The sequence below is a fragment of the Rhipicephalus sanguineus genome, chromosome 3, assembly GCF_013339695.2.
Source record: "Rhipicephalus sanguineus isolate Rsan-2018 chromosome 3, BIME_Rsan_1.4, whole genome shotgun sequence".
Classification (NCBI taxonomy): domain Eukaryota; kingdom Metazoa; phylum Arthropoda; class Arachnida; order Ixodida; family Ixodidae; genus Rhipicephalus; species Rhipicephalus sanguineus.
In genome coordinates this window covers 199,783,560-199,799,303 of record NC_051178.1, presented here as the reverse complement: position 1 = coordinate 199,799,303, position 15,744 = coordinate 199,783,560, and the positions used below count along the sequence as shown (strand labels likewise).

Genomic DNA, 15,744 nt, shown 5'->3' with positions numbered 1-15,744 from the left:
TTAAAGATTTTGGGGGGAGGAGTGTTGACCCCTCCCCGGCAGCGCCAGTGCTTGGCAATAGTGGCGTGACCTAAAGTCGCCTGTACAGTTACATGTGATGGCTGCTAACTCTGTGACACATGGTAAATCCATTTTCTCAGTGTGACGTTAAACACAAAATTAGATTTTGTCGTCAACGCTCTCCTTAAAGAGAAAACCGCAACTCTCAACAAATTTACAGTAATTCTGACGGTGTGCTTCTACTAACAAGACAGGTGATCAAACAGTCATAAAGAAACGCTTAAGGGCTTAGTTTTGGCGAAAAAAGACTTGCACACATATTCATTTTTCCCCTTGAAAATATGTATACTCGCCCTAAAAATTGCGAGCGCTTATGTGAAGGTGTTCAAGGTCAGCCTCGTTCGCTGAAAAATTAGGTAACTATAGAAACCTGTAACCGCAGTTGCCGAAAGAAAGAAGCAAATTTCATTTTGAAAACAAAGTTGATAACCATCGCTATAGATAATTGCAAGGAAAATTTTCTAGCAACTACAGCTTCTTGTAGAAGTAAAGCAACAGCTGCATTTTAAAGCTTTCTCGGACAGATTGCCTCTCTTCTTAATGAATACGTCCGCACCTGCACTAAATAGACACTCGAAGGACGCATTGGATGGTACTCTTAACGCCTGATGAATGAAAATAGCGCGAAAAAATGTAGGAAGAGACGAAGAAGGCTGCAGCACAAGTGCATGTTCTGTAGCCTTCTTCGTCTCGTCCTACGTTTTTTCGCGCTATTTTCATTCATCATGAATTGCCAACTCGCCCAACAGTCTATTCTTAACGCCTTGCGGGCCGGCATGAGTACGCCACTGCGACAATAGAACGTCGGGGCGAGCTCTGCAATAGTGGCGCCTAAGAGACGAGGGAATTTTGTGTAAGACTTCCGGGGTAATTGAAAAAAAAAGTAACGAGTAACGTGACACCTCACGTTACCGAAAAATGTTGACGTAAGTACGTTACCCGTTACCGTTCCTAAATAGCAACGAGTACGAGCAACGGTAACGCCGTTACTTGTAACGCGTTACCGCCAACACTGTTCTCAAGTTACGGCAGTATGTCAGAATAGAGCACATGGTTCTCTTATCCCAGGCCTGGAAAACTTTCAAAAGGTGCTGGAACTGTGAAATTAACTATGATGATTCCCAGATTGATACTTCAGGGGGTAACAGAGCCCTTTTTTTGAATTTCCTTGCTGAAAAGTTTTAGCAGACCATCGAATTTAGTGTTGGTGATTAGAATATTATCAATCGAATTTTGATTAAATATAATAAATAATAATAATATCTGGGGTTTAACATCCCAAAACCAAGATATGATTATGAGAGGCGCCGTAGTGGAGGGCTCCGGAAATTTCGACCACCTGGGGTTCTTTAACGTGCACCTAAATCTAAGTACACGGGCCTCAAACATTTTCGCCTCCATCGAAAATGCAGCCGCCGCGGCCGGGATTTGATCCCGCGACCTTCGGGTCAGCAGTCGAGCGCCATAACCACTAGACCACCGTGGCGGGGCTATAATAAATAACAGACACAATAAATTTCTGAGGGGGTGACAAGCCCTTTTTTTTTTTTTTCAATAACAGACACAATATATTGAAAAAATGGGCTTGTCACCCCCTCAGAAATTTATTCAAGTACATAATAAAAAAAGACTTATGGAAATTCGATGAGTGGTTCCAGAGATATGGCTGGGATAAGCAGCCTCACTAGCCAAAAAAGCCAGTTTGAGAAAACGACGTTTGAAAGTTTTTGAGCACATATGTGGTTCTAAAATGATCCTGCAGCGTAACTGGAGGTCTCGTTTGGCACATAGCATGGATTTTGAAGCAAGTTATGAAGTGGTATAATAAACATGACAGAAAACAAGATATTGTAATGTGATTAGGCCATATACTGTGATGCTTTGCGAGCTTTCTTGTATTCATGCTATCACTAACATAATTAAGTCTTCATTGCAATTGATCATTGAATAATTTATACAGTAAAAGCTCGTTAATTCGACTCTCGTTAATTCGGACACGTCATCTGGTCCCTGTAAATATAAGCATCACTCTATGAGACTGGGCGCTCGTTATTTCGGACAGATTTGACCGCAAATCGGATAATTTGGTGACTTTCGGACCGCTGGAGAGGCTCGAAAACGAAAAAAGAACAATTCGGAAGAAAAGTGAAGCTCAAACGCAACATCGCCACGGACATCAATTATTGACTTGGCTTGGATTGAGACTGGTTGAACGCCTTTTTTTCGCGTGTGGGTTTTGTTGCTTTGTTCCCGTTGGTGTGCTGCATCGTTGATCGCTGATTTATCGAGGAACGTTTCAGTACGGCTCCTTTAGCTTGATTGTTGCGCCGATGGCAACGCCGGCGAAGCGGCTCAAGTACGAGGCCAAGGTCTTCACCACCAAAGTAGAAATTTTGCGTGCTCTGAATAATGGGCTCTCCCGACAAGAGGTGATGAAGAGTGATGAAAGGAGATCCTTGTATCGGCGGCAAAAGAAGCAAGGAACGAGTAACCGTACTTTTAGCCGCCAACATGACGGGAACAGAGCGCTTGCCGCTTCTCGTTATCAGAAAGGTTCAAAAGCCACGCTGCTTTAAGGGGAGACGCGGGTCTTTTTTTTATTTCTTTTATTATCTGGGTGAACTGAATGACATTTAACAAACTTATCCAATTTTTTCTGCAGATTCCAAATCTCTAATTAGATTTTTGGTAGCTGCATTAGTACAAAAGATGTGCAGTCTCTAAAAACATGTTTCTTACGGGAATTTTTGGCAACTTTGCTTTGTCAAACACAGAAACAAAGTATGTGGCAAGACTGCCAGAGAACTGGTCTAGCCGGTGATGCTAATCCGATTGCCATCAACAAACTTTGAATGCAAAATAAATAGAAGTAAATGTGAGTGAAATTTTTTTGCTGCATACTATTTTTGATTATTGAGAATTATAATTTAGTGAACAACATTATAAGAAAATAAATAGCATCACCGGCTAGACCAGCTTCCTGGCAATCTTGCCACATACTTTGTTTTTGTGTTTGACAAAGCAAAGTTGCCAAAAATCCCCGTAAGAAATATGCTTAAATATGTGTTAGAAATTGCATATCTTTTGTTCTAATGCAGCTATTAAAAATCTGCTTAGATATTTTGAATGTGTGGAAAAAGCTGAATAAGTGTTCTAAATTTCATGCCATTCACCCAACTTTTAAAAAACCACTTTTTAAGACCCACGTCTCCCCTTAAGAACATCAACAATCTTCCCGTGGATTATTGTGCCAACCGAAAAGCGTGGATGACTGGTGAAACTTTTGCGGACACTGCAGACATCATGCGAGCTGCTGAGCACCTTGGAACGGCTCAGAAAAATTGTGTCCGCGCGAATATCTGCTCGCAAACAGACAAGCATCCGCAATTACTTTGTTAAGGAGGGACGCGGCTTTCGTATCGCGAAAAATGGCAAAAAAATCGATTTTTTGAAAATCACATTTTCAGTTTCTGTAGCCCTTTTTATATCCGATTCCAAAATATCTTCACCGAAAACCGCGTAGAAGTGCTATAAAAAATTGTTGCGCCTGCCGAGGTGGCGAAAATTTTTGGGGAAATCTCAAAAAAACACTGATTTTCAAAAAATTATAGCTACGCAACGACGCCACCGGGCGCCGATATCTTGGGCTCATCGGAAAGCACATTTCTCCGTCTTCAAATTCCCCGCCGCAGCTGTCTCCTCCATTCGAAAACAAGCGCACAAAAAGCAAATGTTCAAAGGTCGTTTCGAGCCCTCAGATTGGCCGCGTCCGCCATGTTGCCCCAGCGCGCCTCGCCATTGGTCCGATGCTCGCTCCGGGAGATCGTCTGCAGCTCGTGCGTCTCATGGCTGTCGAAAGTCGCGCTACTTAGCGCTACTTCGTGGCGTATTCGCTTGGCTCGACGATCACTTTGAATAAAACTACGTTTTAGTTTGGAGCTGTTAGCTGAAGCTCGGTGGGATTACGATGGCGCGCCGCACTCGTCGAACATCGCAAACGCGCGTCTCGGACCGACTCTCTAGCGTTGACTCGTCGGATCCGTGGTTGGAGGTTCTGCTTATGAGCACTTCGGACGTCGTGACGAAGATGATCGCAGGACGACTCTTCGTACTCGCGACCACGCATTACGTACTTTGAAACATCAGGCACTGCGGCCGGCGCGTCTACTGCTCGGAGTCGTCACGAGGCCTAACTCCGCTTACGGCGCCGGCACGCGAGACGAACCTCGAACTTTGCGGGCAAGAACAACGCGTTAGCGGACTCGCGGCGGTGTGCTTCTTCGCCAGCTCCCCAGTACAGTGGATGGTCATTTTACGCATCGGCAGCGGACCCCACGGCCAAGCTCGTCGCGCAGCGGGCGTGCGTCGGCGTCCCGAAATGGGAGGCCAAACGCGTTGCGCGCCTATTTTTCGTCGCCTCACCTAGGCATATTGCGCATCGTCACCAAATGCCGCCACCCAGCACATCGCGTGCCGACTTCCCGGACTATGCGGCTGAGCACTTAGAGGTGAAATAAAGCACTGGTGATGCAATTTAGGCGCGCTTGGGGCCGTGCTTGGTATCGCCGTAAGCGCTCATGAATCATCTGAACAAATAAAAGCCTCACAGATAACCGTGTCCGCGACCGGGTGAATGATGAAGCGCATCGCAGGCGAGGTTTACAAATTAGCTTGAGTGAAACTGGGAGATGAATTTGTATCTTTCCAATTCGCCTCTTGAATAAACTGCTAAGAATTTCCTTTTCCACCAATGTCCTGGCCATAACTGCCTGTTATTTAGGAGGAAGGGATAGGTTGTCATGATGAGAGCCACTCTTAGTATCCTGTAAAAATGATTCAATGATGAATTGCAATCAAGACTGTTAATTATGTCAGTGATAGCATGAATACAAGAAAGCTGGCAAATCATCATAGTACATGGCCTAATTGCATTACAATATCTTTTTTTTTTTTTTTTTTGTGATGCTTCTTACACCACTTCATAACTTCGTTTAAAATCCATGCTACATGTTCTTTGTATATCAGAAAAGGATTTTAAGAAGAAAGAAAACAAAGGCACAACAGATGAAAGGCCACATGTGCAGGAGGTCCAATGTTACAAAACACACCAAAGATCACATTCTTCTTGTGTTTTAGAGAAGCAAGGCACCTCAAACTAAAGACAGGGCACTCAAGAAACTCCACATCACGAAGGACTCAAAAGATTACGACCCCAATGCCTTTTGATGAAGTAATATCGTTGGTACAACTTAAAAAGCCGTTTTCTCAAAACGACTTTTCTTGCTTCCTGCTTCGCTTGTTCCGCTGATTTCTCAGTGACCGCTGGGTCTATTTCAGTTCCGTTTTTTTGTTCTATATTCTTTGGAGCACAGTTCAGGGCGTGACATTCTTGCTTTTTCAGTATGGCCTTTTGATAATTAGCTATTTGACGAGTTGCACAAAGCCTCGATGCCTGTTGCACAGTCACCTCATGAAAAATGTGAACTAAAAAAAATTTTGTTGCAAATAAAAAAAAAATCTAAGAATGTCATGCCCGCAATCAGACATCTTAGAATGCATAGCACTTTGAATGAGTTTCCTATCGCATTTTTAAGCGAGTCAGACTCGGAACAAGAGCAGAAGGTGAAATATATTGTACATTAAAAAGTTGTAAAGATATATTCATGAAATTTCTACAGTAGCATTAAAAAACATTTCAAAGAAGTGTGCCAATTTTCATCAAAATTCATGAAGAAATAAAAAAGTTAGTACCGAAAGGCACGTAACCCCTTATGTAAAGGTGTGTTGAAAAAACTCGTGCATTTATTCTGTTTATTTCGACCATTCGATAATTCGGACATTCGGTTCATTCGAACATTTTTGCCGGTCCTTAGAAATCCGAATTAACGAGCTTTTACTGTATAGGATACTAAGGGGTGGCTCTCATCATGACAGCTTATCCCTTCCTCCTAAATGACGGGCAGTTACGGCCAAGACATTGGTGGAATAGAAATTCCTTAGCAGTTTATTCAAGACTCGAATTGGGCAGATGTAAATTCGTCCCCGTGCTTCACTCGAGCTCACTTGTAAATCTCGACTGTGATGTGCTTCATCATTCACCCGGTTGCGAACACGGTTATCTGCGAGGCTTTTATTTTTTCTTATGATTCATGAGAGCTTGCGGCAATACCACGCACGGCTCCAAGCGCACCTAATTGCATGAACAGTGCCTTATTTCACCTCCAACTGCTCAGCCGCGGAGTCCAGGAAGTTGGCACGCGATGTGCTGGGTGGCGGCATTTGGTGACGATGCACAATAATCCTAGGTGAGGCGACGGAAAAACGACGCGCAATGGATAAGACCAAGGTCACCAACAGTGGAATGATGTACAGTCAAACATGGATATATCGAACCCACATATATCGAATTTTTGGCTATATCGAACTCTTAAATTATCCCCTTGAAAAACCTTTGTAAAAGTGTAGAAATTCGCACGTTTATATCGTACGGTATTTTTACCCGCCATCGGATGTATCGAACGCCGCGCGAGCTGGAAGGTGCACTTCGGCACTCGCTGTGCCCGGCGACCTTCGTGGCATTGCGCCTCGGCCGACACCCGAAACGTGAGGGCTTGGGCGCATTCTCCAATTTTTTTTTTTTTTTTTTTTCCCCCTTTCTTTCGCATGCTTTCTCCATGTTACTGTTGGCTCGGAGAGCAGGAACAAAGGAGCCGGCGGCCTCCTCCTTTGGCTTTTCTTGTTCCTTTTTTTTTTCTGATGCTGTTTTGTGAGTTTTGATCAGCCAACCACAGCCCGCGCCTTTCGTACATCGCTGCTGCCCTTGCAGGTAGCCCGGGTGCCCGGGTGGTTATCGCGACTAATTGCGAGCGCTTTGTTGGCGGACTTCGCTTCTGTGAGTTGTCGCATACCACCGCATTCCTCTTTTGCGTGCGTGCTCACCTGCAAGCTCAAAAACATCGAGCTGAAGTTTCTGCCGGCCAAAACGACAGCGAAGCTGCAACCACTCGACCAGGGCATCAAGTCCTTCAAGGTGGGCTACAGGAGGCGACTCCTTGATAGGCTGCTGGTCAACCTCCGCATGGGCACCGAGCTGAAGGTTGACGGACACAGTGGCCAACTGCTTCCGGGAGGCAGGCTTCGTGACAGCGGAACTTGCGGAAACCGGTGAAGACGGTGACGTCGAGCGCATAGACGATGCGTTTCGCGAGTTGTCGTCCCTCTTCTCGGCTGCCGTTCCACCCAAAGTGTCTGTGGACGATTTCATGGAAGCGGACTGCAATGTTCAGGCTGTTGCGAGCCTCGCTGACGAGGACATTGTAGCTGCGGTCGCAGGGACCCAGGATGCCCAGGCCGACAGCTCAAGTGGCGATGAAGATCGTCCGGACGAGGCGGCGGCTACACGCGCGTACTCCACCGCTGAAGTGGCGGCAGCGTTCGGCTTGATTCGCCGTTTTTGCGGCGACATGGAGGGAACCAGGCTGTCGCACCTGGACAGCCTCGACAAGATCAAGGCCGGCGTCTTCAACTTCATTTCGAAGACAAAGAAGCAGGCCAAGATGAGCGATTTTTTTTCGCGTAAATAAAGCATTCTGCTGCATCATGTGTGCAGAATTAGTTGTCATTGTTGAATGCGCCGATTGTAGCTGATCGTCCGCCACTGGTAACGTATCGGGGCCTGTATTTTTTTATATCGAATTTTTCATATATCTAACTAATTCGTGATCCCCTTCAAGTTCGATATATCTGTGTTCCACTCTACGTTGACCACGCAGTTCTGAAGACTCTTGAACAACACAATAAGCTTCAATAAATGCAAATAGGCACGAAGAATTCTGCCACTCCTGCCATCTCGTATTGTTCCAGCTGATCACTAAGGCGATGCCAGCTGCACCGCTTCATTTCACTTGGGCTCCATAGCTGTTTTCGTTTTGGGGTGCTTTGAACATTGCTTATTTTGAGGATTGTCCTAATTAACTGGTTTGCGGTTATACGTATAAGAATTTTGTAACAAGAGTTTGATTTCATTGAATGCATATGCTTGCCTAGACCAGGCAGAGGCTCCTAATTATCCGTTTTAAATTAATAAGTCAAACTAACAAGGTTTTACTAAGCCGAGGTCACTGCATTTAGGACAATTAGTATAGCGACTAAGTGCCCAGCTCTTTGTTTCAGACGGAGGAGTCAGTGAAAACAGCGCGGGGCATGCTGGAGTACGCAGAGGAGTCCATCCAAGTGCCTAGGCTATTGGTCGGTAAGTATTGCATTTGGCAGGTGGAACCCCCTTGCTGGTTATTGTACTGCCTTGGTTGATCGATTATAACTTTATTTAAATGTCCTGCAGGGTTTTTCGGCAACCCGTACTCTAATATAATTCTGGTTAGTTGCACAGCCACGAAGTGGGTGCGAGAGCAGCTTCAAATGTAACTGAGAAATATGAAGGCAGTTAGAATTTGATAATTATTATTAAAAAGGTTCGATTTCAATAACTCGATGACGCTGAGGTTTCTAAATGATACAAAAAGGTTTATTTACATTATTTACACCTGGTAGAGAGACAAAGAAGAGTCCTGCATTGCTCGAAAATCTCTCTACTCTGCCACCGAGTTACCCCACTCCAACCACCCTCTCTCTTTCTCACGTTCTTGTCGGCCACGCCGTCCGGTTCAGCAAGAACCAGTCTGGTCCTGTCCATTATCCTGTTCCCAGAACATGTACGCAGAGGTGCCAATCACCCAACCTCTCCCGTGGACAGGCAAGTGTCGGCCAGAGGCCCCATCATGGTTCGGGTGAAAGGAAAGATCATTAACATACTCCCGGGGACACCGAATGAGCTTAGCTCATTGACCTCTTGCTAACGGGTAGAGGAGTTCAACAGGCCATTGTACATTGGTTCCCCCAGGCAAGCGTATCATGCAGCTGCGGGTGCATCCATTTGTGTCCCGGAAGAATAATTCGCCCAACCTTCCACGTTTGTTGGGGTTGAAAGTTGTCACCTAGCAACACCAGGTCACTGGCGCGTAAGTCGCTTCTGCTGGAGTGGCGTGATGAGGAGATGTCAAAGTGCACAAATATTCTGCTCACCAGCGTTTCGATAATAGGTTCGGCAATTTCTGGCAATATTTGCACCGGCGTGCTGGTCGATTAGTGGTAGAAGCCGTTGATTGTTCTCAGAGAGTCGGCAGGGAGGTTGGCCGCTTACGTGCAACTGCCTCGTCCTCTAAAGGCCAGTCGAAACACTTCCAAGGAAGGCTTGCATCGCAGAGCCCGTCAGCGAACCTCAATGAATGAATAAAATCTTGCCTCGGGTATTCATTTCTCCAGTTTGGCGGTCGTTCGTTAAGATGCCGGGGCCCTCTCTTTCCCAGAAGGATCGTTGCAATGGCTAGGCGCCGGCTCCACCACACTGGTACGTAGGACGGCCACTGTTGAACAACACTGTCGAGGCCGCCTGCGCACGCAATGAAGCCTTGTACGATTCTTCCAAAGTCACTGTTAACTGTGATTAGCGCTCCCTGAAGATTTGTGACTTCACCGTTCTTGAGTGTTTCATTGTCCTTGCGAACGTTGTGTTTCGGTGATAGTGTCCCATCAGCCAATTGTAGTTCAGTTGCTCCGGCGAGATGAGCCATTTCGTTCGGCTGCACCCGTTTGTCTGAGCAGATCTCATCGATCTCTTGCGCATCGATGCAATGTCCTTTGCTGCTGTTGTCGTGCAGACAAGGGAGCGCGTTCACATGATCTGCTTCAGCTGTCTGCACACTCAGTGGCCTGAGCTCGGCGATTCTGCACAAGCATGTCCTGTTGGCTGGAACGCTCCTTCAGTGTCTCTTATGGCACACTCTTAATTCTGATCAGTCACGTGTATGCCACTCACCGCTGCTGCTGTCCTGCCCGTCGGCGCCGCACTCTGGTTGAAAAGACGCTCAGTGTTGGAAAGGGCTCCGTTTTCATCGGGGGTCTCTTCCATTTGGTCGCTGGTGAACTTTTGGCGTTCCAGTTCTGGCAGGTTGAGGTGGCCCTGCGTAGCTGGTGGGCGATAAGGCCGTTGTGCTTCCATTATCTGCATCTCCACCAGACATGCTCTTTCGTTGCAAGCGCCCAAGTCGGGTACGCATACGTATGATAAGCGCTTGGTATTTTCGCACGCCTCCGTACTTCTCGGCGAAGTCGTCGTCGCTAGCGTGCGGTTCAATGAACGCATCGTGTTCCTTTAGTTCTTCGGCGATGGCCTCCAATTTATCTCTTACTGTCGCGATGCGGTCCTCTTTGTGTGACTCCAAGTCATATCCTGTCTTCAGTAATGTGAGCTCCTCGCTCAGCTTCTCCAGCTCGACACACAACACGGTCCTCTTTGTTTTGAGATGCTCCATCTTTGTTCAGTCCAGTTGTATCAGTTGTCGCTGAACTTTTGTATCTGATGAGAAATCCCGGGTTTCGGCACCAAAAATTGTTATAAAAAGGTTCTATTTCAATAACTCGCTGATGCTTAGGTTTCTAAATGATACAAAAAGGTTTACATTATTTACAACTGGTAGAGAGCTAAAGAAGGGTCCTTCATCTATCGTTGTTCGAATGTCTACTCCGCCGCCGTGTTCCCCCGCTCGGCCACCCTCTCTTTTTCTCACATTCTTGTCGGCCGCGCCTTCCGGTTCAGCAAGAGCCAGTCTTGTCCTGTCCATTATCCTGTTCCCAGAACATGTACACAGAGGTCCCATCACCTAACCTTTCCTGTGGACAGGCAAGTGTCGGCCAGAGGCCCCGTGATGGTTTGGGTGAAAGGAAAGATCTTTAACACATCTTATGCGCTATTTTTCTAAAAACGTTCTGCAAATTATATAATTCTTTTTATTGTCATAAAATATACCTGCAACTTCATGGTCTATCCAAGAATTTTTATTATTCTTGCATCATTATTTTTTTACAGGAAAAGAAATAATCCATTAAGGGGTTAGAGTTGCATTGTATTTTTATGTGCTTGAAATAACACACGTGTTCAGTGTGTTATTGTGCAGTGAAACCATGTGCAACTACATGTCATGCTGCGTCTAAATGCAGTTACTGTTTGAATGAACATGTGGGCGATTTCAAAGTATGGAACCTGCGATTCTTGTTTCTGCCCTCTGTCGTGTTGTTGTAGCGTGTTAGTTATGCAATGAAGCAATATTGTTGTGGATAGTACAAAAATTTGCACTCGGAGGGTTAGGCTAGGCAAAAGTGGAAAAATAGAAATGGTGTACACCCTACGGCATGTTGTATAAGCATGACCACAATAGATAACTTCCATTGGAAACAGTTATGCGCACTCATGCAGTCAAAGACAGACTGAGCCCCTGGGGCAAGTACATCTCATATGACGCTCGTTTACCTGTGATGAGATGGGTGACACGAAAGATTGTGCCACTGTCTTCCTGCAGGCAAGGTTATAGGAAAGAATGGCCGCATTATCCAGGAAATGGTGGACAAGTCAGGTGTGGTACGGGTCAAGATCGAGGGCGACAACGAGAACGAGAGCCCACGAGAGGAGGTGGGTTCCTGTTCGCTGGCATTGCTAGGGATGGGTCTTTTTTTTTTTTTTCTGTTTGCAGATTAGGCCTTGTTTTCGCATGCAGTCTCTAAACAAAAGTTAGAAGCCATGGGGGCTGCGAGAGATCATATTTGTTGCTGGTGCTTGTTCAAGCGCTGCTGTGGTACCCTTGGGACACTGCATAGCTTGGGGAGAAATGAGAAGTGCTTTCTGTTCGTCACTGATGTCTTGGAGAGACGAAAGACCCAAGAGGTAGGTCCCCTCAGTGTGGAGCGCGATCACAGCTCTGGCCGCAACATAGGGCAGCTCCCAAGTTTTCAACGTTCAGTGTATCCTGCAAGTGTTGCAGGTGACCGAATGTCTTCTCAGTGAAAGGAGAATGTTAAAGCTTGCTCACTGTGGAGCTCTGAGGCAAAGTCATGCTTCGTGCCTTTGGAGACAGCTATTGGGTGTCTTTCTAGGTTGCCAGTATGACCGGCTTTTTAATGATGAAAGAACTGCACGCAGCAAAATGGTAACAAGCCGCTTTTGGACACATGAGATGAACAATAACAGTGGCTCCCTGCATTAAGCACCAGCGAAGGAGGCAGCAAAGAGAACTATAGCCTTAGCACACATTGGAAATACCATCAGGAGGAGGGAAACAATTGCAAAGCAACAGATCATGATGCAAAGCAGGAAACTGTTGGGGAAGTCTAGTAGAGTTCATTAGTTTGTGTTGAGATACATCTTACTTTACAAATTCTGAGGTTGGCATTTTAAGTCTAATGGCGGTGGCACATCAGCTTTGAGGCAATTCTAATCAGTTTTTCACGCAGTAGAACTTCACTTGAATGAACGGCAAAAGTCAGGCCTACATTCACTTGAAAAAGCATGCAGAACAAAAGGTTACAGTTCTGAACAGCATAAAGGTGCATCTGTTTTTGGGCCCTAGTGCGTGCAGTCCAAGAGTGCTTTATTCCAACAGTTACCCCATTCTACATGGCAAGGAAAAGCGGATGCATCAGACATTATTGGGCCCCCAATGGTGAGCTGTGTTCCATTCGTATTGGTACAGGTTTGTCAAAGCATGCCTGTTGTTAGGATGGGGTCGCGAATTTTTCCTCCCCCTTAACCCCCCCCCCCTTTCCTTTCTCTATGATGTAAGGTGTTAGAAGCTTGCAGAAGGGGAAGTTGTTAAAATTCTGCTAAATATTTGGAAATAAAGAAGTTCACTCAAGTGAAGTTTCGTTCTGCTATTGGTCTGACTTTCTCCATGCGTGGGGAGCACATGATAGTTTTTCAAGTTGCTTTTGCACGCACCATGGGTTTGGGAAAGGTTGGCTGGTGCTTGGTGACCTGTCTCTATCAGCATGTGGTGCAGTTGGGCTGTCAGAAAGATTTGCATGCACTTTCTTGTGTTGACTGCTTGAGCTGTGGTACTCTTGGATTGACGTAAACCTATTTGCTGTGTATCATTTGCAGTATTTTGTCAGGATTGCGCACGTTGTTTGTTTGTGATAGGAACATCGGGTCTTATATATTGCATTAACTGTGTTTCTCTATACACTTCGAGAATTTTCGCATAAATATCTTGAAAACAAAAATCATACTCAACAGTGGCTGCTCATTAGAAATTCCTTAGTGCCGCAATGCTTAAAATAGTGTGGTTGTTGAGAGATTTTTCTTTTAGTTTGCTTGAGGGTCTCCTAAAGATATGCGTGGTTCGGATAACTTTTTTAATGGTGACAAGCATGGAATGCGCAGGTGAATAGGGTAAAAAGAATGCTTAAACCTTAAGTAGAGTGGAGTGATAATTCAAAGATGTTATCTCTGCTTGAAAAACAACCTGTATGCCTCCTCTTTTCCATCTCGTGCACGTATAGACTTCCAGTGTGGTGAAATAGCTCCTTGATTTTGCTTGCTCATGAAGCATGTACTTGAGTGAAGAAATGTGTATTTCACCAGTGGAGCCTTTCATGGGGGTTGCAACAACCTTGCCATCTTTGTGTGGGTATTTATGAAGCTTAGAAGTGCCATATTACGTGCTCGAGTCCAGCAGAAATAGTTATACTGAATTCAGCGTAGAACGCAGTGTAGCTGAATTTTACAATGATACAGTGAAAATAAATGGTTTTCTTCTGCTGTTTGATAATTTGGCGCTTGAAATTGAAAATACGGTCGGTGCATTCCCAGTTGTCACATGAGCAAGCTTGTCTTTTTGTTTTGCAGGTACCCTTTGTATTCGTGGGCACAGTGGAAAGCATTGGCAACGCCCGCATCCTCCTCGAGTATCACCTGGCGCATCTCAAGGTGAGTATCTCATGTGGTTTTTCTGGTATACTTGCGCAATGATTTTGCAGCATTCACGGAATACAGCGCCTGGAGAAGCCCTTGTAGGAGGGCTCCTCCTTTTGTTGCATCCGTAAATGTAGACTCGGTCCTAGCTCTTGCTTCAAGTGATTAAAACGAGTTCATTGCCAGACAACCTTTCCGTTCTTTTTTTTTTTTTTTCTTTTTGCCGCCACCAGAGGCATATGCAGTCCCCACTAGAGTATGCTTTCTTTGTCTGTCCAGCTATTTAGTTTTGCACTCATTGCTTTTGTTTTTGTGGTGTAGGAGGTGGAGAAGCTGCGCCAGGAGAAGCTTGAGATTGACCAGCAGCTTCGGAGCCAGCTGGGTGCTCCTCCGATGGGAGGTGGGGGCCGCCGGGGGGGCCTGAGCTACCACCCTGCCTCTGAGCATCATGAGGGGGGTCCTCCACCACCTGCTATGGGCCGAGGGGGTCGTGGACGGGGCGGTCCCCCTCGAGGAGGAGGTGCCCCCTGGGGCGGCAGGCGTTGGGCTGCCGGGGGAGACGGCGGGGGACGCTACGGCTCCTCTGCAGGTGGGCAGCAGCACAGCCGGAGGGGTGGGGTCCGGGGGAGGCAATAGTTGCACCTTTAAGAAGCTGAAGTAATCACCACAGATATGGCTCCCAAAGCTAGTGTGGAAGCTCAAAGTGCAAAAGGGCAAGGTTGAACATATCTTTCACAGATTCTGTTGAGAAAAGAGGGAAACGACATGTAAGCATTTCAACTCTCTTTGAATTGCATTGTCTGAACCGGTTACCTGAATAAAAAAAATAAGGGTTCTGAAGAATAAGTGCAGCCCAATTATGTGTGCACATTAGCTAGACCAGAGCTGCCTGTGTTGCACAACCAGTTTGTGTAGCACACCTTCTTCAACAGAATAAGACATGGAGCAAGACAGTCAGTTGCTCTGAAATGAATCATTTTCTTGATGTGCTTGGAACAAACGGAAGTGTAAGCACCTGTCAAGGGGCCGGTATGTGCACACCTTTCTTGCGGATTCCCTGCTTTTCTTTTCTGGAAGAGGCACACGCAGTCATTGGTGCTGAATGGCAGTGCAAGTGAAAAGACTGGGAGGTTCTGAAACATTTGTGGAGCTTGGGAGCCTGGTGCTCAATGCTGTAACTGCTGCTGCCTTCTCTGATGTCACACTAACCAGTACCTTGCCTGTGATGTAACATTCTAGTCTGCCGCACATCATGTAGCGCTTGGCTGAAGTGGCATTGTGGGTGGCAGCAGGAAGACAATGGGTATGTCTGCAGTGGCGTCTCTGGAGTGTGTGCAGGCAGCCCTGTTGGCAGTGGAGGTGCTGCACCCTGTGCCAAATGCCCCCAAGGACCCTCGTCGGTGTGCCTTGACAGTGTGTGCGGGACAGTGTGTGTGTGTGCGCGTGCCTGTGTGGTCGGGGAAACCTTGTGCCTGCAGCGGGGGCAAAAGGGTCCATGTAGGAGTGTATCACCACACACGCCATGACTGGACACGAAGCCAACTTTGTGTGTCTGTGCCTGGACCATGCAATAAACGAGGCTGGCCTCTTCTGTCACCTGGGCTGTGTGTGTGAGCTGCCTGGGGGGGAGACCCTTTTGCTCCTGCTGGCCAGTGCGCTGCTTGCTTTGGCTGCTGCAAGGGTCTTCCTCCTCTACGTGGGTGTTGGGGCTGCAGGTACTTGAATGCAAGCTGATGCACTAACCAAAACTAACTCAGGCCAAGCCTACTTGCTTGTAATGCACTTGCCTGCTTTGAGTATTCATTTTGCTGTTAAATTGTGCAGGGAAATGCCTAAATAGTGGCACATGAATAGCAGTGAATACCCGCACCCTGCTACCACAA

General features: G+C 46.4%; 1 protein-coding gene across 8 annotated transcripts in view; it reads left to right on the top strand.

Annotated features, from left to right (window-relative positions):
- The window catches only part of LOC119388074 (FMR1 autosomal homolog 1-like), a 60,704-nt gene that overhangs the window by 38,595 nt on the left and 6,365 nt on the right, over positions 1 to 15,744 (top strand). For 5 of the 8 annotated variants that reach the window (XM_037655697.2, XM_037655695.2, XM_037655696.2 and 2 more), the window contains 5 exons: positions 8,233 to 8,311; positions 11,475 to 11,584; positions 12,552 to 12,611; positions 13,796 to 13,876; positions 14,183 to 14,450. In XM_037655697.2, coding sequence (XP_037511625.1) covers positions 8,233 to 8,311; positions 11,475 to 11,584; positions 12,552 to 12,611; positions 13,796 to 13,876; positions 14,183 to 14,450 — 598 coding nt within the window. The remainder of the gene's footprint in view (positions 1 to 8,232; positions 8,312 to 11,474; positions 11,585 to 12,551; positions 12,612 to 13,795; positions 13,877 to 14,182; positions 14,451 to 15,744) is intronic. The other 3 variants (XM_037655700.2, XM_037655699.2, XM_037655698.2) reach the window with 1 other exon arrangement.